Genomic DNA, 26,674 nt, shown 5'->3' on the forward strand with positions numbered 1-26,674 from the left:
TTTCTTTGCCACTTAAAGTATCTTGTTCAAGGTAGTGGCGAGCTGGGGCCAGACTAAACCCTGGATTGGTCGCCAGTCAGTCACAGGATACATCTGGAAAGTCTACACAGTGCTTCGGTTCTCCTCACATTTTATGTGACAGCAGTATTCCAAAATGAAACATATTGCTTTTTACCCTCAAAATTATATGCGCAATGCTCAGTCCACACGTGTGGCTGTTATTTTAACACATTTTCCACCAATCTAATGTGGTGAAAATGGCTTGCGCTCTTTGATGATGTAATGTTAATGGTTGAACAAACATGCCGTTTTGGGGTTCTCTGGGGGTAAAGTGACGTTTTTTTTTTTGACAGTTTCATTTCAGGAGTACAATGGAATGATCTGATTATAGCAGAGGTGGCCTGCATTCTGAGGAGATGTTTCAGGCAAAAAATATTTTTTTGTGAAAATCCGACTTAGACGTGACTGATATGGACAGATGCCGATGCTGATATTTGACAGAGTTAAATTCTGGTAACCGATTAATCGGCTGAATGATTAAAGAAACATAAGGAATATAAAAAAACAACAACATATTTTTGGTCCCTTGAAATTCTTACAACAAAGATATTATTCACAGGCAGCACTTTTGACTGCTTTACAATACTTTGTCCGTTAGTATTTGTTTGTACAACAAAGTGAAAAATCAGCAAAAATCTGACTTTTTTGGGGGGGGAGATTTTTGGGGACCTGGGATGTCTGAATGTCATATCTTTGTCTCATGATGTAATGTGTACGTGTCAAAAAAAAAGAAAAAAAAAGAAAGCCGTCAAAAAAACAAACCAACAAAACCATATCAATAATATCAGTCGATTAAATCGGTCGGACCTAATTGGCACACATATTTTTGGGCAGTTTTGCCCATTCTTCACATCACCTCTCAAGATCCATCAGGTGAGATACTGTAAAATATTTGCTTGTTTAAGTTCACACTTGACGGGTGGGCAGGAACACCAGACACACAACTACTTGAGGATCTTACGTAATACGACCACTTTCTCGGAGGATCGCCGTACTCTGAGTGTTTTGCTTTGGCGACATGGCGTACCGTTCATGGATTTGAGCGAAACCAACCCAGGACAATTCGTAGGGTGCCAGCTTTAATCAACAAAAGTAAAAGAGTGCAAGGAGCGCTTCATTTTGATGGTGCAAAGTGAATCGGGTTCACGGTCTAACTAAAGAGTCTGTAATGACTTTCAGCATGTCATTTGCAACGCGACAAACACGCCTCTCAGCACTTAACTCAGCTCACAATTGCACCAGTGAAGATCACAACCAGAGTGTTTCTCTCCTATCTGGTAATTAGTTCTCCCTCGGTCCCGGCGCAGCTATTTGATGTTATTTGGAGACAGAGCGCCATCATTCCGGCGCTCCTAAATTAAACCGTAATTGTTCCGCAGTTTCAATGAACCGCGGCGTGCGCTCTAGCTGACAACAAACATCTGAGCCAGGCGCCCAAGCTAACGCCTGATCACACTGTTTCACGCGTCTTGTGGGAATCTAGCGGGGTTTTGTACAAAAGAGTGATTCACTGTAATTGGTAGAGCACATGGTACTTTTTGGATGACTTGAGAGAGTCTTTTTTTTTTCAAAAATCTTGAAAAAAGTATGCACAAATGACACCCTCAACCCGGGATCAAACTTGTTGGATTTTTGGCACACATGAATAAGAACCCATTTGGCATCGAAATATAATTGAATAATACATCTAAATGAAATGTTTGGTTTATTTTCTCTCTCTGGTAATGTGGATTTTAGTGCGAGTAGTATGCTGATTTCACACCGTATATATATTGTGTGTGTGTGCGTGTGTGTATATATCTGTATATATATGTATGTATATGTATATATGTATATTTGTGTGTATGTGTATATATATGTATATGTGTATATATATATATATTTCATACCGTATATATATTGTGTGTGTATATATATATATATATATATATATATATATATATATATATATCATGATATTAGCTCTGGTAACCAGTTGAGCTACACTCACGGTAACCTCCCCAGTTGCATTGAAATAAAGTAGGTGTTCGAAACATTCAGCAGTCATTTCCCCAAAATACCAAACACATGAATTCAGTGATAGCCAACTGTCCAACTCTGCTGCTACTTGGCTATTCCAGTCATGTTCACGTCATCGCATGATAAAATAGTGACCGCAAATAAATGTCAGCATGCAAAAGGTCAAAACGGTAATGCCTCGAATATTGTCACGAAGCGAGAGCCATTATCCTTGATTACACGCTAAATATTTGACTCCGCTGCGGATGTTCGGTCCGTCATCCAAAGAGGATATGGAAACAGAAGGGAATCCTGTGAAATAAGAGGGAATTATAGGGAGCGTTTATTGCCGTGGTGGAAATATAACTGACCCCGGCACAAAAAAAAGGCACTGATAAATGACCTCCCACGTATTGATTGCCTCACGCGCGGAATAATAACAAGCAGCAGCAGCAAGCAAGCAAGCGCCGGGGTGTTGATATTTGCGGTGCGAAGGCTTTTTTTTTTTTTTTTTTTTTTTCCCCCTTTTCATTTTATTTCCTATTTGTCCTCAGGTTTAGTTTTAATGGCAGCGCAAATCAAGCCGAGAAGCACAACACGCTCTCCTCTCAAGCCATAAATTACATTTGCACCTCCAGCTAACTTTCACTTTGCCGCCTGCTAACTTTATCTCAGTTCTCATAAGTTTTCTCATCCCCGCATGTCCAGCACACCTCCCCACGATCTAATCCCTTCCCTCATCCCCTCTGTGTGTTGCCAACTCTCATCCTCCTGGTCAGTGAAAGCGGTCCCAGCTGCACTTAAAAAGCCCGGCGCTACCCAGGCAGACACCTTCCCGTCCTCCGCCGCCCTCCCAGGCACGGCGGGCCGGAGTAATATCCAAAGTGCAGGTGGGACCTCGCTCTGAACAAAGCTGGCCGAGCACACGCGGGCCAAGTATGGAGTGATGATCACTGCAGAGATTGAGCAATCAAAGCGAGGGGTGGTGGTAGTAGTGGTGGTGGTGGGGGGGATAAATGTGGACTTGGGGTACTTGCACTCTAATTGGTAAATTAGCGAAGCCTATTTCCGAGCGCCAGGCCTGACTTTGGGGGACACCCACAGCTCATTATAGACTCATATTCTGGGCAGAGGAGGAGAAAAATACAGGAAATTGTACAATTGCTCAGGTGAGAATGGCAATTAAGCGAGTGCTTAAGAAGAGCAGGAAATGATGCCTCATATAAGCGTAATTTACTATTGTCTCTTGTGTCTGGCTTTAAATCACTGCTGGTCCACGGCAGTTTTTTTTTTTTTTTTTTTTCGGTGCAGGGAGGCAAGGGGGGCAATTACTGTTGTTTACTCATTGCATGCATCTTTGTATATCCTTTTTTTTTACTGCATGTGTCACTTCATTAGTTACACCAACACAATCTAATGAGTTCTTATAGCACAGCTGTATCACAAACGATGCCCTTGCAAAGATAATGTAACATTTTTGATTGACATTATCAATGTAGTTGTGTTTTTTTTTTTTTTTGCACAACCCTATTGCATCATACCAAGGGGATGCTATGCTATGTACTGTCGTTAAATAAGGTGACTCTATATGTATTTGAACCCAATGCTGACGACACAGTCGCAAGCCCCTGAAATCCAATTGCTTCCAATTTAAACTGTCGTTATAATTTTTTTAAACGTTTTAAAGGGAAGTCAACCAAAACATATTTTTTTTCAAGAATATGTTCCCAGCAGGCCCACTAGTTGGAACAGGGCACTCTGATTAATTTTGCGTTTGTGGAATATAAGTTAAGCAGCAAAATGCACTCTGGGGGCGGCCATTTTGTCTTCTGTCGACGGAAAATGACATCACAACTGCTCACAACGACCAATCACGGCTCAGATTCAGAAAACAGGTCAGCCTTTTTGCATTTTGCTGCTTAACTTGTACACAAACGCAAAATTAATGGGTTGACTTCCGCTTGAAAGGATTCTGAATGTGATTGGACCAACAAGTCGAGGTGTTGAGCTTGTGCAATATAGGACGGCGGGGGCAGTGGAAAAAAAAATGCCAATCACGTCATCGATTCATTGAAGTCGACTCGACTGTTGTCACTTTTGGGTCGACTGCAAAAAAAAATCGGAATTTGTTCAACCGGCAGCCAATCCAGGGTGTCGTTTGCTTTTCGGCGGAATCCCCGAGACCCTGACCAGAAGGTAGTATAGAAAATGAACTGATGGAAATGCGATTTGAAAATTGTTCCACTGTATTCCAATTCAAATATGAATTGTGTTTCAACAGCGCGAGAGGTTTTCATCCATTTTTTTTTTTTTTCAAACGCAAAGTGCTAGATCCCGGCCAGTTAGCTTCACGTTTCATTAACCCTCAAATATTTGGAGTGGCTCTACGGATGAGAAGGCCCGCGCTCTGCTTTCCCAGCTTTGAGCGGCGGCCCGTTCCTTTTCTCTAATATTGATTGACCGCCCGTCGACCGCACAAATTACACTGCAAATTTGGTTTAAGAAGATTTTCACCCGCTCGCTCATGAGAAATGGGAGGTGGAAAATCCCCAAATACACACAAGCAGCGCGCGGCTCCAATCGGCGGGAATCGATGGAACCGAAGCAACGTTGTTGCTCTAATGTATGCCACTAATTGCTGTAATGGTGAGCTGTGCTCTTCACCTTTACTTGCAGCTCGCCGCAAGGACGCCACTGATCCTTCTAAACCTTCACACACACCCCCATATCAACACGCCCAGCCCCCCCCACCACCACCCCAACCTCCTCTGCCAATTTGCCAGCAGTAAAACTAATATTGTCTTTAATCAGATGCAATTAGCCCCGCAAGTTAAGATCGCCTTCCAATTACAACTCATTAAGACTATAATGCCATTAGGGGAGTCATGAGTAACCACTTCTTAGGTAGCCCACCTCCCCACCAACAGGAGCCCAAGCGGCTCAATTTTGGCCGGTCACATTTTTTTTTTTTTTCTTCGAACAGATACAATATTCTGACATAGTCTGTTTTGATCAGCATCAGTCACCGGCTACAAAAACTTGAGCCGCACCATCTGATTTTCTCCTTTCACGCTCAAACAAAGACGCGTTTATTGTACAGTAATTGCGGTTGGCCGAGAACAGAGCCGTGGCCCTCCCCCCGTTCGTCCCTTCTTTCACTCGGTTGAAGAAGAACTGCACGCATTGATCTAATCAGCTTGTTTGGAGCTTCAAATGGCGTCTTTCAATGCCGCATAAGTGAGTCGCAGTGAAGAGCTCTCTGATTGGCATTGAGGACAATTGCTTGAAAATTGCAACGCGTCGAGTGCTGATGCAGAAAAGATAAGAACGTATACAAGGCTGTATGAACTGTGGCCCGGCCTCGCTTCGAGCGTGGCTACTATTCGCATGATCAATAGGGCTACTGCACTGGCAGAACAATATCAATAGTTTGGAATCGGGCGGATTGGAGTAAATGGTGGAGAGAGGCTACCTTGGCTGTCTTGTGTTGGAGCTAATTCAGAATCTAAAAATAAATATCCCTCGTGACCATTGGCAATATATAGGGCTTTTTGTTTGACGTAGAACACACTCTCTGCTCATTATGGGTTGGGAAAAGTAGAGGAGGTCACAAAGACTCGGATTGACTTGGTGACCGCAGCTACCTGGGCCAATGTTATGTTTGATATTCTTCAAAACCGACATGTTTCTTACTCTCTAGCGTCATTGGTTATGCACAACCTGTATTTCCACCTGTCCATGACAAAATGGGTGGCGAATCGAAAATACTGCGTAAATTGAATTTTTTTTTTATTTATTTTTTTTTTGTGATATGTTACCACTTTGTTCGAAAAGCAGATCATCAGTAACTAGAACTTCCACTTTATCAGTACTTGCATTATTTCCTTGGCTACTTTGACTAGCCTTCTTGAATGTCCTTCAAAATCGATGGACTTTGACTATGATAAGGAACAACACTCAGCGTGTAGGTGGGTGGCAAAGCGACTGGTGGAGAGTCGTCACACGTGCTGGTATTGATTTGATCTTTGACCGCCGCGACGTTCGCGGTTGCCTCGCATTGACAATCAATCGTTTTTTTTCCCCGCCGATTTAAAAACTTGGGGAAAGACCTGAAAGTTTGAGGGGAAACTGCGCTCTTGACAAGAAAGATCCACCCGCGGTCCATTTTCTCAGCTGCTTATCCTCACCAGTGTGCCAGACGAGCGAACGTATGAACCGCGTACAGAAGTGCTAAGCTACACAAGTGCTAAGCTACACAAGCGTAGTCATATGAAAGGCTAATGTTGTGTTTGGTGAGAACAAGGAAGAATAAGCAACGAACAATGCTTTAACGAGGCTCATTGGATTTGCTCGCCTCTCTATTAGGCGCCAGAGCAGTTCACCATTGATTCCTGCACCCGCTACTGTGGAGTTTTTTTTTTTTTTTTCTTCCCCCTCCTCAAAATCTGGTGTGAGAGAGCGCTACCTTGAAGTAAATGTGCTAAAGGCACACAGACATGGCACCCTTGATGGATTGAAGCGCTTCCTTTGAAAGCTCGCACCGTTTTCTCCAGGCGGATGAAGAAAAATCTTTGAGCGTCGAACGTCAGAGATCTGAAAACTTTAAAGTGGAGTCTTGCATTGTATCATAAGACCTCGCGGAGTGAAACGGACATTTATGAGCGCGGGTCTCGTCGGTCGTGAGACGGCAAGTGATTGCGTGACACCAATCGGCGGTAATTACCATTTGGGGGTTTTTGGTTTTTGCCTTCCTCCTCTAATTAGCCCTTGCCGTCAATCAACAAGTGTTTTCGGCTCACAATTGAACCAAAGGGACGGCGGCAGAAGCGGCGATGGCGGGATCGTTGCAAATAATTGAGCAAATTAATGTATTTGAGAAGCTGGCTCCACGGGCGCCTTGCGGGGGCGGGATACGAGCGCGGCGAGCGAGGACGGAGGCAAGCGGAGCCAGCGCTTAATGGTGATCAACAAAACACTCTGCCTCCGTTCTGACGGCGCCCTCCAGGATGAATCTGCTTATCTGAATAATCAGGCCCGCAGACTCGTTGGTGTCACACGAGGCGAATGCTCCTTGTGATCCGCGCGTCACCAGCCAGTCGCCCGCGGGGGCGCGCGTCCGGACCCCTCCGGCGCGGCGGGGGGGCGCGCACCTGTGCTCCAGTCGCCGCATATCATTACGCGTGTGCGCGGATTCATTGCTTCATTGCACGTGATGAGAATAGAGACGAGCACTGCGCCATTCCTGAAAGGGGACATATTATGGAAAATTGTTGCGTCTCCGGAGTAGCTGCCCACACGTGCGAAATCACACAGCCAGGTAAATATTTTGTGAGCTGCTTATTTCCAAAAATGCGTTTATAAACGAGCTGTTTTAAATTTTTCCCGACTGTGACCTAACAGTGGGATGATTTGCATAATAGTGCAGTTTACCCGCCCCTGACTTGGCAGGCAGGACAGGCTTAGTAGATCCACCGTTTTCACGCGATGATTTGACTTGAAAATCATGTCAAAGCCAAAAGCTAAGTACAGCTATCGTGTTAGCACAGGTTCGCGCTACATTTGTTTAAGTGGTGCACACTTTTTTTGGGTGAAGTCGTCGACATGCGGGTGGTCGTATTATTAATGAAAGCCTTTGTCACCTTCGACCCAGCAGTTGCGGAAGGCTGGGTGAGCAGTGTCAAAACAATGTAGTAGACATAAAATGGACAATTGTTTGTTGACAAGTATTTGCACCTCTGTCTGGTGCCCACCCACGTATCGGATATAAAAGTAAACAAGCAAATAAATAAATAAGAAGTTTGATTTAAACCAGAGTGTGCTGTAATTTTTATATTCTTTGTGTACTTATACATATAACGTTAGACACATGGCAACTGTTTTAACTTGAGGGAAAATGCAAAAAAACAACAACATACGTTTCTATTAAACATTTTGAATATACTTGAGGCTGCCCAAACGTGATGTTGTTATAGGTTGCAGTTGCTGTTGTTCCACTCCAGTCATGTAGGGGGCAGTAACACATAATACAAAGCATTTTCCTACTGCCCAACAAAAAATGGAGAAGATGCGTCGATTTGCTGTGTCGCTGACAACAGAAGTTCTGCAATGTCATAAATCGTACACTTACGACAAATAATCCCGGCTCAGATGCATTGTTGACATTGATTTTTCTTTGGCCAATGCCACACTTTTCCCAAACGAAAAATCGGTTGAGCAGTTCTCATTTTCAGTCGTTTTACTCTGATCACCGATACAAATGCAGGTGACGTTTTCCGTTCCGTGGTTTCTTGGAATTGCCGGCGACCAAAACCCAGTGTTAGAGTGCGAAACCACACAAGGAGAGTATATAAAACAATAACAACATAAGTGCAGTGATCACCTTATGTAAATTCTCAGCCTCCGGCATACTGTTTGTGCATGATGTACAGAAATACCCGCGCTGGTGGGAGGGGCACGCTGGAGGTGGGGATCAGTGGGGGTGCTGTTATTTATTCCACTTGCCCCGGGTGCTGGCAAGCCATGCTACGGCCCTGCCTCCTCCTCGCATTTGCGCTCGGCAGAGGTAATTAGAGAATGTCCATATGTGCAATAGTTTTAATGACTCGTGTAAATGTAATGTGTAAATGTATGCTACTTGAGGCACTAACTTTATTGGGCCCTCCTGTCGTGTGTGTGTGTGTGTGTGTGTGTCTGCATAACTAAATCAACTTAATCCGACTAAATGTTCACCCGTGGGTGGCTTTGTGCATCTGATAGCGTCGCAATCCCGACAAGCTATCTGCCGGGACTCCTTAAAGACGACTCGGCAGCTTTTCACTTTGTTTGTCGTCGCTCCTCGCTTTTCTTCCTCCTACTCGTCCTCGAGAGCCGCTGCCTACCTGATAGATGGAGAGGGAAATAAATAAATAACGTGCGCATCTTGCTTTCCAATTTGCATTTCCATACGCTGCCAGTGGCGCCAGTGAGAGTGGATAATTGGCTTGAGAGTGGCGATGGAGAAAGAAAGCGGTGAAAGGGATGCAGAGAAGGCCAACATGACAAAAAGAATTAAAGCCGCAATCAGCAACGAATGGGCCCCTCGCACCTCCATTTTTCTTGGCGAAACCTCGAAATCATCAAAGTTTGATGCCATGTTAGTGGGCGTAGGCAAAAAAAAAAAATGGCTTCACTATTTCTTGTCGCCCATCTGGTTGCTACTGAATAGCTAGCGACAATTACCTAAGAAGAGTTTGTCAAAGTATGAGGCCTGGACTTTGTCGAAAATGCCCGCTTCAAATCCAAATGGCTGACTTTGTATTGAATTTCAGGCATGGGTCCTTGAGACTTTTTTTGTGGGTCCTGTCATGATATTTTGCCTTGATTGGTGAAACAGACTTCAGGGGATAATATTTTTTTCTAACTTTCTCGGGGGCGTTAATGAGTGAGAAATGATTGTTTGAAAGTAAAATAGCCGACTTTGTGTTCAATTTTGGCCATGGATCCTTAAGACTTTTTGGTGTGTCCTCTCATGATAGACATGTCCACTAAATTTCATCTTGATTGGTGAAACTGGTGTTGTGGGCTATTTTTTTTCTAACGTTTTCAGGGGTGCTATTGAGTGAATAGCTGACTTTGTATTCAATTTCCTACGTTGGTCTGATAGTGTCGGGGGCAAATTTCTATGCTCTGCTGACTTTGTAGCTAGTTTTTGTTGGGCATCCCTAAAATACGTTTTGACCAGGATACGTGCGCTTGCCAAATTTGGCAAGATTTCAGCCATTTTGACTCCTTCAAAAAGCAATTACTTTGTCAAAAGAATCGTAATAAACAGCGATTACAAGAGTGCCTTCACACTGTTTGGTGCTTGTGCCCAAAAAGCCATTATAGATTTTTTTATTTTTTTATTTTTTTAAACCTCCCCCGCCCCCAACACTTCACTTGTCATTTTTTCACATTGCTCTTAAGCACCCGTGCAGCTGAAAAGATTTACCTTGTCCTCCCTTCCTCTTTTTCGTCTGCAGAGTCACGCTGCCTCCCCCTCCGAGCTCCACTCCCACCCTCCCTCATTCATTCTGTATCCCCCTCCTCCTCCCTCCTCTTTTTCCCTCCCTCCACCACTCTGGCTGTGTCACCCACAGCATGGCGTTAATACACCAATTAGTACTAAGAGCAGATAATGGACTATGTTGGACCGCAGAAGGGGGGACGCGCGAAACGGAGAACGGGGGAGCCAAAACCAGGCCGATAGAGGCGGCGGCGGAGCTGTCTTTATTGCACGTGTTGTGTGAAAACGCTGTGAGCAAAGTGCATGATGGGAAGAAGTGCTCCAGCGGTCGCCGGGTTGCCGCATAAAAGCTGAGGTGTTACACCGACGCTTTGCTGGCTCCCGTTGCTGAAATCTATTTGGCTTTGTTGGACCCTTAAACTCTTTTTCAGTGGCCTGCTTCCCATTTCACTCCTGGAAATGCCATACAGGTTGTTCTTTTTTTTTTTTTTTTCTCCCCCACCCCCCGTCTTTTCTTCGTCTTTCTCATATCTACGCCTACAGGCTTCCTTCTACGCTGAATATAAAGGGCATGCATGAAAGCCCCGAAAAGACTTCCTCCAGGGATGCTGAGTGTGCACTAAAGTGTTTTCATGTTTCTCCAACAGCCAACACAAATAGGATATTGATCCTTTTATTATGAAAATATGTCTTTGGTTATGCTTTTAGAAAACATCAGCATGCAGAGCACAATGCGGGTATTAGTGGAAAGGACTCCGCGGTGCATAGTGGAGTACAATAGGCTGAATCCTAACACTAATTGCTAATTTTCGCAAATAATTGACACTCCCTTAAAATAGATTTTAATGCGCTTATTAAAACAGTGGTACCAAAAAAGGCTTAATGTCTGACCCTGGCTGCTATTGATTCTATTAGGTTTATTATTGTGTTGAGTCCAAGTTTGGCAAAACTGTCAGAAGCCAAAGGAAATGCAACAGAGATGGTTGCTGCCATATCATATAGTGTAGACAATATTTTGCAGTAGAAAGCAGGAAGTGTTTTTTTTTTTTTTTTTTTTGCTAAGCTACGGAAAATCGTGAATAGGCGATATTTTCTGAAAATAACATGAAGGCAAGTTCCCCCCGAAAATATCTGTGAGTAGGTGAATCTGCGAATGCCAAACAGTGATATGTATCCACTCTACACTGACGCAAGAAAATACAGTGAATACATTTCATGGAAATAAATTACAATCAAATAAAATGTAAAAAAAATAATGGTTCAATCTAAAATAAAATAAAATTATAAATAATAATATATAATAATAAATATATTTATAAATCTGATAAAAGAGTAATATAAATGAACTAAAGCTAATGTAAAATCAAAAGAAATAAAATGTACAGAGAATAAGTTAAATACAATAACATTAACATTTGTAAATTTGTAAATGAATACATAGAAATTAAAGTTTGTAGCAGATTTTAGCAGAGGTGGCGAACATCCTGTGGAGTTGTTTAAGGCACAAAAAAAAAGAACTTTTTTTTCCCAAAAAACACCTTGGGCTATTATTGAAAGGCTGACAATATTGAAACTTAACCGAATAATCAAGGGGAGTAAAGCTCAACTTATTGCTGGTGAGTATAAAGCGGATTACTTTTGGATAGGAGATGACGTTTTCCAATAATTGCCATCATTTCCACGACTATTCTCAACAATTGTGATGATTTTTTCGAAACGGTCACAAATTTTAACACCAAAACCCTGTAACAAGCACAACCTATCTGCCGTTTTGTGCTACAGGAGATAATTTCCCAATCATTGCTAAACAAGAAAGCTGTCTGCTGGTGAAAAGGGAAGCTATTTGCAAATAGGCTAAGGTGTTGTGTAAACAGTGGCGCTGCATAAACACGAACCCTGACTAGGAGAAATCGGCATTAATCAAACACGAGGTGGGACAAATTAAAATATGGCAGGCGCTAGCTGGCCTTGTTTTACTTTAAGGGACAAAAACAACTGGCGCTCCGTTAAAGAAGACGGAAGACGGGCGAATGAGAATAATTAGTTTGAACAAAGACGAGATTGCGCGATAAAACCACGACAATGAAAAACAACGGCGACTTTCTTATCTTTAGATTTTCTTTCATTTTGCCCGCGCCGCGCTTGTGTATGTTTTTTCTTCTTTTTTTTTTTTTTTTTTTTTTTTTTTAATCTAGTGACATCTGCACAAAAGCAGCAAAACTTATTATGATGTGACAATTGAAGGCCATTTTGAATGCGACTCTGATTCAGGGGCGCGTCTATCAATGCCAAAGCCTGTTTATACAAGGAATAGCGAAATATAATATCCTCTACAATATTAATATTGGAGATTCAGTATCGTCGTTGCGTGCGTACTGTAGATGACAATCAGAGTGGTCTGGATGGATAGATGATGATATTTGAAGCCGCTGACCTTTGCTTTGGAAAAGGTTTTGTTGGCTTGTTTAAAAATGTCAACAATCAATTTATTTCGGGATCGATCCGGGTCGTCTCCCTCTGCGAAGTTGGGCTCCTTTGTCTTTGCCCGCTTGTGCGTGCTGACTTTTCGGAAGTACACATGCTCGTATTTGGATGAGAAACGGCGCTTTGAACCGCTTTTTGAATTTGACGCTGATGAAAGTTGAGTCGCAAGTCGATTCATGGATTTTCCGCACAGCGCAGCAGTGCTAAACTTTGTTTGGGGGCCACTGAGCAGTAAAGCCATTTTTTCAACAGACCGCATGGAAACAAATGTAAAAAATGGATTCAAAACACAACTCGCCATTACGCTGAATGTAATTACTGAGAGTAGTTAATTACTCATGATTCATGAGCATGTTTTTCTGTTCAATGAGCCAGACGATTTCCAGATTATACGGAGGACGTCGACCCCAAAATTTTCTTCACCATAATATGTTGTATGCCAACATCCAACATATGTTTTTAGCCATCTCAGGGGGCGGCCATTTTGTCACTCGCTGTCGACTGAAAATGAAGGACAACCAATCGCGGCTCACCTGTCTTCTGAAGCTGAGCCGTGATTGGCCAGGTGCTGACCAGTCAACCACCGTGTGGATACATTTTTGGGCGGGGCGAATATAGTTGTCATATTGCAGGAATATAGTCACCGAATAATCAAAATATCTTATGTGAGGTCAAAATGTTGTTGGGTTTTTTTAATTCAATTTTTCAAGACTAGCCATGACCATTAAGTCACAAATTTGTGAAAGTATGAGAAATTCGTTCATATAATTTGCGAATGAAGGGCAGCCGTCACGCGCTGAAACTTAATCGTTGAGGGGGTGAGAGGACTGGGGAGTTGGGCGGCCGTGATGGCCACGACTGACCTGGAAATACAGCAGCTCTTCGGGAACATATTCCCAAACCACCCCGCCCCTCCCCTTGCCACAAATAGCGGCTCACTATAGTAAGTCATTTTCATTTTCTTTTTTTTCAAATGAAAAACTTACATTCCGAACCTGCTTGACTTGCAGAAAGGAGGTGTTCAACTTGACATGTTTGTAAACTCGCCGCTACTGGTAGCTGTCACTTTGCCGCCGCTGACATCTGCCACTTACGGTCGTTACGCCTCGCTACGAATACAAACATCTTCAGCACCAATATGTTGTACATGATACCGTATAGATTTGCTGTCAGCTGCGCGGATGCCGGCGATCCGGCTTTCTGCTACGTCGGCGGAGAACACGCGCGCCTGTTGACATCTAGCAAGGGTTGCAATTGTGTACTATTTCAGCGCAGACACGGAAAACACTAGTGTGTCGTCACTCTTGTTGTTGCTAAGAGACCAGAGGGTGTGATGTACAACCTGCTGCGGGTAGGCACTGTAAATTTGTTCACCTTTTGCTTGGGAGCGGGCCACCAGTCCACAGGGGCTTACCCTGGAGTCTCGTCACACGCACATGCACAGGCACGCGTACACTCTCTGAAACTCACTCACTCTGTCTCTCTCACACACACACACACACACACACCATTTATTTATCAAGTATTTCTGTTGTGTGTGTGTGTGCTGCAGAGGACATTGCGCTTGTTGTTTATTGAGTCGGGCAGCCCATGAAGGTCAATTGAGAGGATTTGAGAGCGGAGGGTAAACAGACTCAAGACGTATGACGTCCGAGCCGGTTACAGCATACTGTAAAAAAAAAAAAAAAGCGCGCCGGCGATACTGCTTTTCGATAAATCCATCCGGCAGCGTGACCAAATGCTGCTGTTTATCCTAGCTTGGTTGGCAAGGTTATTGTAGCGAGGGGGGGAGGCTTTTGACTCAGTCCTTTGCTGTTGTCCCCGCTGTGTATAAGTGTAGTGGCAGTTGTAATGTATGACCCCGATGTAAAGTGCTGAGTAAGAGACCGCATGCAGCAGCTTTGCATGCACGCTAACACGCGCAAGGAGCCTCCGAGTACGCGTCACCGGCTGACTCACATGGGCATCCATTCATGCCCGACCGCCGCCACCCACCAAAATAGCACAGTAAAGGGCTTTCACTTGTTTTTTTGGGGTTTTTTTTCACCTGCAGACATGCAGTGCCAGTTAGTAAATGACACTTTTATTTTGACATTTTGCCCCAACTGGTACATTGATATTATGGATGTACTTTTTTGTCTCACATTTTTATGATCTCCGAGTGCTCTTTGTCATGTTTTTTTTTTTTTTTTTTTTTTTAAGTGATCAAACAGATTTGTTGTGTCTGTGTCGCGGGAGGGAACAGTTGTGGACAGTTTCTGGTTTTGAAAAATTGTTATTGACTGCATGTAAATGTCGTCAGTGTTGTTTAAAGTGAAGGCAGTTTGCAAGAAACATGAAATTGACGCTCGTGACTTGCTTTTGTGGGCCAAATAAAATGATTGTCGCAGGCCACATCTGGCCCCGGGGCCTTGAGTTTGACACTGGTTGTTTACGGTGTAATTACTACCGTAGTAGGTCTTGGCCTCCAACCCCTGTGAATGACTCTTATTTTTTAACATTTATTTTACTCCAACTTTTTTTTGTACTACTTTTTTTTGTAATAAATAAAAACACCACTTAGAGATCTCTACGTATGTGTTTGACTGGCCCGAGGGCGGAAGTGGCACGTGCACTTTCCTAATTTGGACATTGGGGGGCGTTTCTAAACTGTAAACGAGACAACGAGCGGGCGCCACCAGCTTCTAAACAGCCCGACGAGCAAGTACACTGGTCCAAAAGGAGCTTGTGATTTTTCTTTTTATTATTATTATTTTTTTCGCACGTCTGTGTGTGTGAGCCGTCTGTCGACTGACTGTTTGAGGGGGGAGATGCCCGCGAGTGTGTGCGTCAGTGCGCAGCGTTTGGGCGCATGAGAGAGCGAGAGAGGAGAGTGCGCACGGCGCGTCCTTCCTCTCCTGCACGGTTTGCCTCCTCATCGCCTCTCATTTGAGGCTGAGAGCGGCCGAGGAGACCACTCACACGCGGAATCAAGGACGTTTAAAAAAAGAGAGAAAACCACGACTCATTTTTTTTTTTTTTTTTTTTTTTTGCGTGTGGCGCTTACTTGCGTGTCATTTTCAAAGCGGGACGATGCTGCCGTTGTTTATTTTGATGCCCACACGGGCGCATTTTAATCGGTGAGGAGCAACACCTTCCTCCCTAAACTACCCATTTTTCGTACTTTTTAATCTTTTTTTTATCTTTTGTTTTTTTGGCAATGTTGTTTCGCCTTTAAGACAGCAGGCTGCGATGAATTTTTAATTCGTATGCATCCGCACGAAGGTGGCGCCCAGAGAGGAGGAGAGAGGAAGGAAGAAGAAGCGTGCAAGAAAGTGAGGCGGGACGCCAGAATGAATGAATGAATGAATGAGACATACTCAGCTTCCCCAGCAAGAGCACATTGCACGACCAGAGGTAGGAACCTTTGAATTCTTGTGATTTTGATATGACATTTGTGCTTCTTGCATCATCTGGATTCTGTCTGGATGTGCCATTTGTGCGGTTTTTGGCCTGTGACTTATACACTATTAACATATGGACTCGGATATGCATCCGCTCTGCACAGGCAGCAAAGCTGGGCATCTTTTTTTTTTTTTTTTTTAAATGCATCCAAAAAGGACAAGCATGCATGGAATATTTCACCGTAGTAGCCCCCAATCTCCCTAGACAAGTGTTTATGAATTTACAGTACAAGGAGCCCAGAGCCACAAAGTGAACTACTCTCAACATCCCGTACAGAGTACACCATTAATCCTCCACCTTGTCAAATCCTGACCTGTGGGCCACTTGCGCAAGGGAGGAGGAGGAGGGATGGAAAGAGAGAGAGGGAGAAAGAGGGAAGGCCACAAGAGTCCTTGACAAATGTCCCCGCAGCAAATTGAGTCATACTTTAATTTCCCTTTAAACTTTAGCGAAGTAGTCGAAAATGGAAGCGAGCGAGGGTGACAAATGTCTTGTTTGGCTGCAGCATAAACACAAGAAAAAAAGACCCCTCCTACCCCCCTGTGCCCCCTCCTCCTCCTCCTCCTTCCTCGCTGTAATTAAACATTTCATCTCGGGGTTGATATGGTGAAGCTATGCTGATCTAATTCCCCCGCATAATAAAACATGTAATAAAAAAAAAAAAAATAGGCACGGGCAGCCCACTCTGTTGCTACGACGGAAGAAATTAAACCTTTTGTCTTTGTGTTGTTGTTGTGATAAAATTGAAACGGCGCTAGGTGGGAAAACAAAAGAGGGCAGGAGAACTAGTTATTTCCTTGCCGGTAAGCCTTTTGCTCATTTCAGCACGTTGCATTGTGTTTGTCCAGGACAATTCCAGGTCCTGAAATTGGCATGTCTATTCCAAGTTGGTGGTGGGGATGGAGGGGGGGGGGGGGGGGGCTGTTTAAATGAAATTCAAATTCTTCAGGTGGTAAAAAAAAAGAAAAAAAACAGCAATATTGGAACTGTCTGATGGCGTTATCTGGCCGTTCAAGAAGCCAGACTCGGAATTGGTTTACTGCCAAACCCGCCCTCCCTGGGAAAACAGAGGGATTTATCCGTCCACCCCCCCCCCCCCCCTTTCTTGTCTGTGCGTCACATCGCTATCAGAAAAATTATTCTCGCCTCTCACTGGCTGAATAATATTCATACATTAGCATGGCATTAATGGGCGTCAGACTTTTAATAAGTCACCAACCGTAATTAGATTTATTGCAGTTCACAATTGAAACGCTGCGTTACTGCAGGTCACATTGCTTTCGTTTGTTGCCAGAGGAAGATATATAGACTGTATATATATATATTTTTTTTTTGCTTATCCGCTAAATTCATTTGCTGGCTCTCTGCTCATGCATGGCTGACCGAGCAGGCATGCAAATGGCAGCTGCACCCGCACACCCACACGCCCACACACACACACACACCCACACATATACATTTTTAATTTTTATGCATACATAAATGGGGGTGAAATGTCCCAAAAGTGAATCCTCTTGTTTCCTTTGCATGCCACTTCTTCAATATGTATGCACTCCCTACAGCTCTTTTAACAAGGCTTCCTCCATGAATATGATAATGGGAAATAATCAGAAAGACAGCCGCTAATATGAATTTCAGAAATTGACCCACGACATAGAATTTCTTCATGTCCTGGGGACAGCTACGTTCTTATTCATTTTCCTCTTCAGAAATCCAAGCAACATGAGAACAGCAGGTTTTAAAATCCAGGCCATGACATTTTTTCATCCTTTTAAAAGAAATCACCGTTAATTAGAATCTACGGAATGGCTGTCTGTTAAAAAAAAAAAAAAAAAAAAAAAACTTTTAGGCTTTTTGTTGGTAAGCTGTCAAGGACGCATTGAAAAAGTGGTTGTTCAAGTCGCGTTGGCCTTTGGGCACACCAAGTAGCTTAATTAAAAATAAAATAACGCCTTGTGGTGGTGAAACAATTCCACAAAGACGCAGCAGTCCATCTGTGCAGCGTTTTGATTTTCAAATCAAATCTCAGTCTCATTCGCGGCAACTGCCTGGCAAAATGTCACTTCATAATTCTCTGTGTAGTCACAAGTAAAAGACATTATTTCCACACTACTCCCTAAAAGTATTGCAACGTTTCCATGTTTCATGTCCTGCTAGCTGCTTTGAAGCCCAATAGCCCAAAGTAAATAATAAACTTTTTTTTTTTTTCTTCGGGTTATCCGATTAGAGCGACGAGCCTCCCTCTAGCTGACCTCCCGTCCTCCTGGCAAGCGCAGGAAGTTATTTTGTTGCTAATCATGTCCATGCTCTGTATTGATTCGCTGTAATTCCGAAGATTGTTGGCAATTATAATCCATTCAAAACAAACCTTTTGCAAGATTGGATTTTTTTTTTCCCCTCCCTTCCCTTTTCCACTGTGCAGCCAAATAAAAAGAGTCATTTTGACAAAAAGCAATCATCCCAGTGAACCGCGTTTCCATGATATTTGTCGCCGATTTCTTTTCCGTTAATGATTTAAGTGTCATAATTGCGACGAGTGATTAGGGAGTTTTCCTCCAGTAATTCTTTCCAATTAGACTGCAGGCATGGCTGATGGATGCCGTGCTGCGTATCGTAGGGTGTTTCTGGGCATTTTCTTCGGTACTGTCTCCAGATTGTTTGGGAACGAGGAGCTCGGATCTGTTTGTCTTCTTTGCGTAGGTCGCGAGCGCTCTTGCCCTCATATAAGTGGCGTCTCTGGTGAGTCAGGACAGGAAGGCCATTGCCATTGTCAGGACACTTTATTGTGCTTCAATGTTTTACCACCGCGGAAATGACTGCTTGTGCAACTAATTATCGCCAGAAAAATTGCCAATTGTGGTTTTATAATGTGTTTTTTTTTTTTTTTTTTGGTTTGGTTTTATTTTCCACGGGAAATAGCTGGCCTGCATGTTGTCGGATGATGACAAGCAGGGGCAGCACGGTGGGAGAGTGGTTTGTTTGTCTGCCTCAAAGGTGTTCAATTCAGGCTTTGAAACTCCTGTGTGAGCTTGATTTATCCTGCTGTCGACTGAAAATGACATCAGAGTTGCTCAGGGCGCAAGTGACAACCAATCACGGCTCACTTGTTTTCTGAAGCTGAGCTATGATTGGTTGTTACCTCAGCCCTGAGCAACTGTAACGTCATCTTAAGTCGACAGCCTGTGACAAAATGGCCACCCCAAGAGACGGATAAAAACGGTTTTACCGTTTAACTGATATTCCACAAATGCAATGTTAATCAGAAAGCCGAAAGAACATTTGGGGTTGACTTCCCCTTTAAAAAAGGAACACTCGCTTTATGTATAAAAAATAAATAAAATGACAGAAACACAAATATACCCGATAGTAGCACCTAGCTCCGGTTTAGCATCATCCCTACATTGAGTTACATTTTTTTTTTTAATCCGTTATCGCTTGCGCCATCTATTTGTTTTGGTTTGTCAGAGCGACTTTTGCCTCAGGCACCGTCACCATGTTTTCGTTTCACCAATCCAATGTCACCGCTGGCGACGGTTGACTCCATCCAGTCAACCTGAGCCGGACAATCACATGACACAGTCATGTCCTTGACTGTGCGAAATTTTCAAAGTGACTAACTAACGTGAAGCAGGACAGAAACGACGGTGTGCGACCGGCAGCCTGTTGTAAAAATAGCTTTGCTTCCATGGGACATTGTGATTTCCAAGCAATGTTGTCTATAAGTGCCAGTCCAGAGTGTACCCCGCCTCTGGCACAACGCCAGCTGGGATAGGTCCCAGCTTCTCCAATTAGGAGGAGGAACTATAGCAAACGGATGGATGCATGACCCTGACGAAAATCAGAGCGTCAGGGCGCCAAAAGCTCGGCGACGAGGATCTTGCCGTTGCCATGTCGCCGAGCGATGCAACACGCCGGTGTTATAGGCTGGAGGTTTGCGATCCGTTTTCCTGGAACCCATTCCACGTGCTAATTCAATTCCACGGCTGCCGGCCTTCCACGCGTCGGCGCCGGCGTGGCGAAAATAAGCGGCTGCAACAGGAGAGCACGAACGCGCACACACACCAAAAAAAAAAAAAAAAAAAAAAGGATCGATGGGGACTGTTTTTCATAAATTGAGTGGGTGTTAAATTAGCTGGCCGGGGCTGGCGGGCAACACATGGGATTGAGTGAGTGGTATATTTGGGTGGCGTCTATTGACTGCGACAGCGACTGAAAAGACCCAGACCCTGATACTCGATCAATGGGAACAATCAGGCCCGCCACCATTTGTGTTTGGAGTTCTTTCAGAGTGGAAGGCAGCGCAATTTTCACCAGCAAATACTCGCAATGTTACTGTAATCCCGTAATGGCCACTTCTGATTGCCCCTTTGTCGCCTGCCTGATTTTTCACTATTCATCTTGAAAGCAAGTACAAATAGCAGTATTCAGATCACCATGTTTGCCCGTATTGCCACGCGTTGAATTGCTTTTAAAGGCGCCGTGCAAATATCATTCTGACGCCACTTGAGAAAAAGACCCTCTTCCACCCCGCCCCACCCCGAATCAATATAACCTTGCCCTACTGGTTGTTTGGCATTTCAGTGAAGTCGGTCATGGCTGCCACTGCCAAAGCTTTAGAAGGGCAACAAGCGCTCTTAAAGCTGCCGGGATCGATTGGGATGCTGTTGCTCTAATAGCAAACGATATTGAATATTGCAGCACAGGAAGCCAATGGCAAAAAAAAGACCAACTGTGTTTGTATGCTTAGGAAAGTAGACATTATGTGCATTTTTTAAAATTTTTTAATTTTCTATTTTTTTTTATTTTTTTTTAGCTTTTCCATGGTTGACATTTGCCTGTCATGCATTGTTTCAAGCTTATGAACCAGTCCGCGTACGAATATTTTGTCACAAGGCACGAGAGCACATGCATAGGATGTGGTTGAATGAATGAATGCCACTCGTACTTCAAGGCGGCGCCGCCGCTGCTTTGTTTCATGTCCTCAATCAAAGGCAGCTTCCCACGTCCCACCTGTCCCTCTAAAAACGAAGAGTCACACGCAAATGAAAGCAAACGCTGATCAATTGACCTAATAGCTCGTCCGATCAATCTTCATGTTTTTCCAGCGGCCGGTGGCGTAATTGGCTTGAACACGGGAGACGCGGCGTTAATGGCAGGAGTCGACTCCTTCCTCCCCTCTTTACCTCCCTCGGTCCTCGCAGCTCTCGCGGCATCAATACTGTCACCTCTTTGTCCTGGCAGCCATCTTCTTAATAGCGTGTACGACCCCTTTTAAAGTCTAACGCTCAACATCGACACATTCAGTCAGGCTGGAAAATTAGGAGAGACAATGTATTAACAGTGTGTGCGTGTGGGTGTGCATGTGTGTGTGCGTGTGTGTGTCCACCTGTCTGTTCCTTACAGGCAACTGATTTGCCCCTGAGTTATTCCATAGAATGGAGGTTCTCAAATGTCGTGGTCCAGCAGGTGCCGGGTGTACAAAACTCCCCTTAAAGACGTCATACGCCCCAAAAAATATCCGAATGAAGTGTGTAAACCGCGTATTGCGTAATCTTAATTCATTCATTTTTTTATTCACTGCAGTCCAGTTCTCAAGTACAATTCAGTTGTATTTACTTTGTGAGTATAATATAGTTGCATTTAGTCTTCAAATTCATTTATATTGTGTTTTTTTACGAATGTGCTTGTATGCAATATATTTTAATTGAATCATGAAGGGTAGCTTTTCCATTTCCATTGAATTCAAACGCAGTGTTAATGTCCAAACTGTGTCTAATGTTACAGTGGCTTACAATATTGAATGCAGTGGTGCCTTGAGAACACACATTTAAAAGACGGCAAGTCAAAGTTAACAACTCTCACTGAAGTACTCTGTAGATAAGATAATGAATAATAATGATATCGATAATAAACTCTTTTAGACCAAAACATTTATGTATAATAAATCAGATAGTTTATTGTAGTACAGACGAGTTTATTGCTTGTGTTTGTTAAAAAAAAAAAAAAACATGGGCTCAGGACCTTGGAAAAAAAAAATTGCTCATTAGATCGCAGTCGTAATATCGGATGAAAAAGATGATAGATTATTTTCGTTCATCCCTAGAACACGGTGTACGAAGTGTGTGTGTGTGTGTGTGTGTGTGTGTGGGGGTGTGTGTGTGTGTGTGCTGGGGAAAAAGAAGAGCAGAGGACCAGAAGAGGCCGCGTGATGGAAAGTGAGCTCAACGAGCAGGAGAGCACATCCGGGGTGGATTAATTAAGAATTATAATTACGTTGGGACTGTGCGGGCCTCACCTGAGACTGCCCCTTTGCCGCCGACGCTTGGCTCCTGGCGCCCTCTGTACTCCCCCACCATAACCCCCCACCCCCACCCCCACCTGATAACAATGAGACGAAAAACACAAGCCTCACTTGCGCGATCGTACGTTCACCTCTTGTTGACCACCGTGCTCGAATTGTATCTAAAAGCCTCTCTGCTGTCTTTTACAATCTGTTTGGACATATGCTGCCCCGCGCTGTTTGAATGCTTTTTCTCCCGTCCATATGTCCGCTTTGTTTGCAGTGTGAATTATTAATACATCTACTTGATCTTCTTAATTCAATTCACTGGGTTTATGGCTGGTCGAGCCTCTACTTTCTATGAAGTGCAAAGCGGCAACGTATGTCGCTAATGCGCTAATATGCTACCTATGATCACAACACACAAAATGTGCATAGAAATATTTTAAATGGATAAGATGTACAGTTGGATAGTAGCTCAAGCCAACTGAACAGCAGCTTATGTTGTGTTTTATATATGACGAGACCACTGGGTCTCAAACTATAGGTGCTTTAGTGTAAAATTGAATTAGTTGTTATAATTAGCATGATGGTTTAGCCTCTATAAGAAATTGTATCTGTAAATGGCAAACCTATGCTAACCTGTTTTATTTGCACTATTTTAATCCATAAACGTGTTAGGATTTTTAGGCTACCTAAAACAATACTGTTATTTATCCATCCATCCATCCATTATCCAAACCGCTTATACTTAAAAGGGTCGAGCCTAATTTAATAGTCTTAAATGTATAGCGACTATGCTAGTCTCCGTTATTCTGGTTAGTTTAATTTACAAACACATTATCTTTGTAAAACCATGCAAATGGTAATATGGTACAGAAATAGGTTGTAATATTTACCATATTACAAGGCTAATATTAGCCATAGGCTAATCCATGAATTTGATGTGTTATGTTAACCACCCTATGATACTATATGCTATTTTGGCTCATTTAATCTGTAAACAGATTATGTTTAGCCAGACTTTTGTTTGGCCAATCTTCAATCTTTGTACGCATTGTGCGTAGTACATTTTTACCAAAACCTAATTTTACAGAAACTATGCTAATTTATGCTATATAGATCACAACAATTATTTTTGCTATATCTACCAGAATTATACTAACTTTAATCTGGAAATTGATAGTGTCACAAATTGATACATTTGGCCAAATTCCGCTGTCCGATTTAATGTTGTTTTGGCTAATTTAACTCCTAAATAGCTTTAGTTACGCTAACCAAAGCCGCGCAATCCTGTGCTATTTACTTTTCTATTACTATTTCCATTGTGTTCAGAGTAAATGATCAGAAAATACTTTAATTTAAGATTTAAGTTAAATTTCTCAGTTTAACTCATGTTAATATAACAAATTATGAATAGCTTGTGTTTTTTTTTTTCCGACCCCTTAATCATTTCAACGCTGGTACCGTCAACATTATGTTTGTTAATAATCTGTGTTAATGAACGTTACCTTTGCGACATGAGAGCATGACAAAATGTATTGTATTTTCCGCATTAATGCCTTTTTACCCACTAAGTGCCACAGTGCCTGACTTTTTACACGTCTCTGCTGGATATTGAACAACAAAATAATAATAATAAAAAAAAGAAATCATTCCAGCTTTCCCACAGCTGCACTTTAACCCTGCACCACACCAAAGCTGTGATAATGAGCTCCAGACAAACAGACAGAAGTGGTCTTTTTTTTTTTTCTTTTCGCCACCCACCCCCCCGTGCACCGTGTCCTTTCAGTAAAAAGATAGCACTGAGGCTGCTATAGTCCTTTTGTACTGTTGAAAAAAAAAAAAAAAAGTTGTCAAAGCTACTGCACTGGTCTATGACCAATGTCCAGGACACTCAATGCGCTTCTCCTTCTATCCATTTTTATTACCAGTTATCCTGAATTTGGGCGTGGGCGTACACCCTGGCCACGTACAGAAACAACCATTCGCCTTCCATTTCACACCCAATGATAATTTAGTTTAGCTAGGGTTGTCAGTGGAGGGGTCCGCTCTCCAGAAAATATCTATTACCTCAATGCAGCTCACTAAATTGGAAATAGGAACAGGTCACTCAAAAAAGGGGTGCAGTAGAAGATGAGTATTGTTCATTCACGCACCACCGACTCGGGGTTATTGACAAAGTGCTGTTTCTTATTATGATGTGCGCCTCGCTTATTGTTTAATTGATGAATCCCTTTCATTCCAAATGGCGAAAACAAGTGTGCTGTTCCTTCGGCGGCGGGAGCGAGGGGAATTCTAATGTCATCTCGTTGACCACTTGGCCGGAGTCGTCCACGCCACTTGATTTATTAGAAACTCCTATTGATTGGGTGAATTAATGCGGTGCCAGTTTAATCAGTGCGCAATGGGAACCGCGCCGCACATCTCTGAACTCGAAATGAATTGAGTGTACACTATCGATCTGGTTATCCGCAGTATTTATTCAGCTATTTGTCCACTCCTTGATTAATTTGCTGTGTACAAAACAATGTCGCCAAGGGTTTTGGGGTTAAGTGAGTCTTGTTGTGTGTGTCTGAATTTTATATGAGCGACAGTTTCTGCAACCTATGCAGTTTTTTCTTTATTCATATGCATTCCAAAAGTAATGGAATGGAATCACGTAGATAAGAGCCTGCTCCAATAAGAATTTGGTGATATTTAGTCAAATGTTGTAATAAGTAGAACATTTTTATTGAAACTTTTACTTTAAACACATATCAGTGCAGTGTTTGATGATTTCAAGTTTTCTCCCCAGAGTCTCTTTGCTTTCAACATGTAGCTGAAAATAGCTTACTTCAATACGCCTTGCTAATGTTAGTTAGCTAGTTAGTTTAGCACATATGTGAGTTATTTAGGGTTTAGTATTTCGTTATTTTCTTTATTTTTATCAAGTCGTGGAATCTCTCCCGAAGTTCTCTTTCTGTCTAAACCCGATTCCATTGTGAAATCATTGTCACGACTCGGCGCTAGTTAGCTTAGCAGGCTCAAAAGTTGTTTTTTTTCCAAGCCTCACTTCCCCTTAAGACTTACTGTCAAAACCTGCTTGAATTAAAAAAAATAATAAAAAAAGATGTCATGCCTCGGCGCTAGTTAGCCTAGCAAGTTTAAAGGTTTTCTTTATTTTAATTATCAAAACAAGAAACCTGTTTAAATCCCAAAATTGTTAATAACAGTAAACTTTATCTATATAATTATACTCGAAGCTGAATCTTTGTTCTTCTTGTCAGCCTGTTTCAGTGTATGCCAAATGCGGGAAATGGCAAAATCCTTAATGATGACGTTTTCTCATCTATTTTGCCAAAATAACCAGGCGTTCACGCACAGTGTGAGCACTCTCGCCCGGTTGTGCGCATTGTGAGAGGTGTCATTGTGTAACAGCGGTGGGGCCCCCGACGCAGCAGAAGAAGCGCGGCGGTGCTGCGCACCGACGTGGCGATTGAGCAGTACCTGTCAAAGGAGGGAAAGTAGCGCCCTAATTAGAACTAACTGTGGACGGATGATGCTTTCTGACAGCTGTCTCATCCGATTCAGCCGCCTGCTGATGGGGAACATTTGTTTGGAGGTGTTTGTTTAGGCTCATTACCGATTTAAAAGGAGAGACTTCACCCGTCTGGCTCCCCGTCTTGCGTGTGAAACTCAGGGCTATGGATATTACAGAGCTCGGAATCTCAACTGTCACCGATTTTCTGCACTGTACTGAGCTATTTCTGGTCATCTTGTGTAGTTCTGATTAGCACAACAGCTATTTTAGTGCACCTACTGGAGCTGGAATTAATCTACAATGGCACTTGGTGGGTGAGTGACGTATTTAAAGGGGACATATTTTGTAAAATAGACACTTTTTTTTTTTTTTCCTCAAACAGTTGCGTTTCGTTGCGTGATATTGTTCGGAATAAACGAGCAAGTTTGCCTTCTGCTGTCAGAATGTCGCTAGCCACTGAGTTGGGCTAGCCAGAGGCAGAGCTGCACTGTGTTTGTTTCCGGACTGTACATGCTTTCCTTACCTACTATGTTCTGTGTAAGAAACCAAATAATCTCTCCATCATAAGACACACAATTGCCCTTGTCTCTGAATATGATCTTTTTTGATGGCGAACTAGTTTCGAACTAAAGTCAAGGAAAACTTGTGTAAAGCAGATACTGTACAATGACGTGGGCGGCCTCGAGTTGTATACCTGCGCTCCAAAGTTTTCTGAAGGATCGGTCGCGGAGGGAGAGCGCAGTCGCTGAATGACTTGCATATTGTGTGAAAGAAAGTCCCACGTGGAGTGTAATGATTTCTGAGTGTGGTTTTCGGAGGAGCCTTTATTGCTGTAAAGCACACACCATAGATTGCGGATGCTTCTTTAATGGCTCGCCGTATTTCAAGGAAAAACTCAACC

At 43.0% G+C, this 26,674-nt stretch overlaps 1 protein-coding gene across 7 annotated transcripts in view; it reads left to right on the top strand.

Annotated features, from left to right (window-relative positions):
- Positions 1-26,674, top strand: part of adgrl1a (adhesion G protein-coupled receptor L1a) — a 195,178-nt gene that overhangs the window by 49,548 nt on the left and 118,956 nt on the right. For 2 of the 7 annotated variants that reach the window (XM_086055035.1, XM_086055036.1), the window contains one exon: positions 15,791-15,922. The exons of 2 other annotated variants lie outside the window; for them this stretch is intronic. In XM_086055035.1, coding sequence (XP_085911161.1) covers positions 15,875-15,922 — 48 coding nt within the window. In that variant the 5' untranslated portion in view covers positions 15,791-15,874. Of the gene's footprint in view, positions 1-15,226; positions 15,923-26,674 lie in introns of those variants that run through there. 3 more of the 7 variants (XM_086055039.1, XM_086055038.1, XM_086055037.1) reach the window with 2 other exon arrangements.

This window comes from Filicampus tigris, chromosome 16, assembly GCF_054856515.1.
Source record: "Filicampus tigris isolate MCC_2025a chromosome 16, RoL_Ftig_1.0, whole genome shotgun sequence".
NCBI lineage: Eukaryota > Metazoa > Chordata > Actinopteri > Syngnathiformes > Syngnathidae > Filicampus > Filicampus tigris.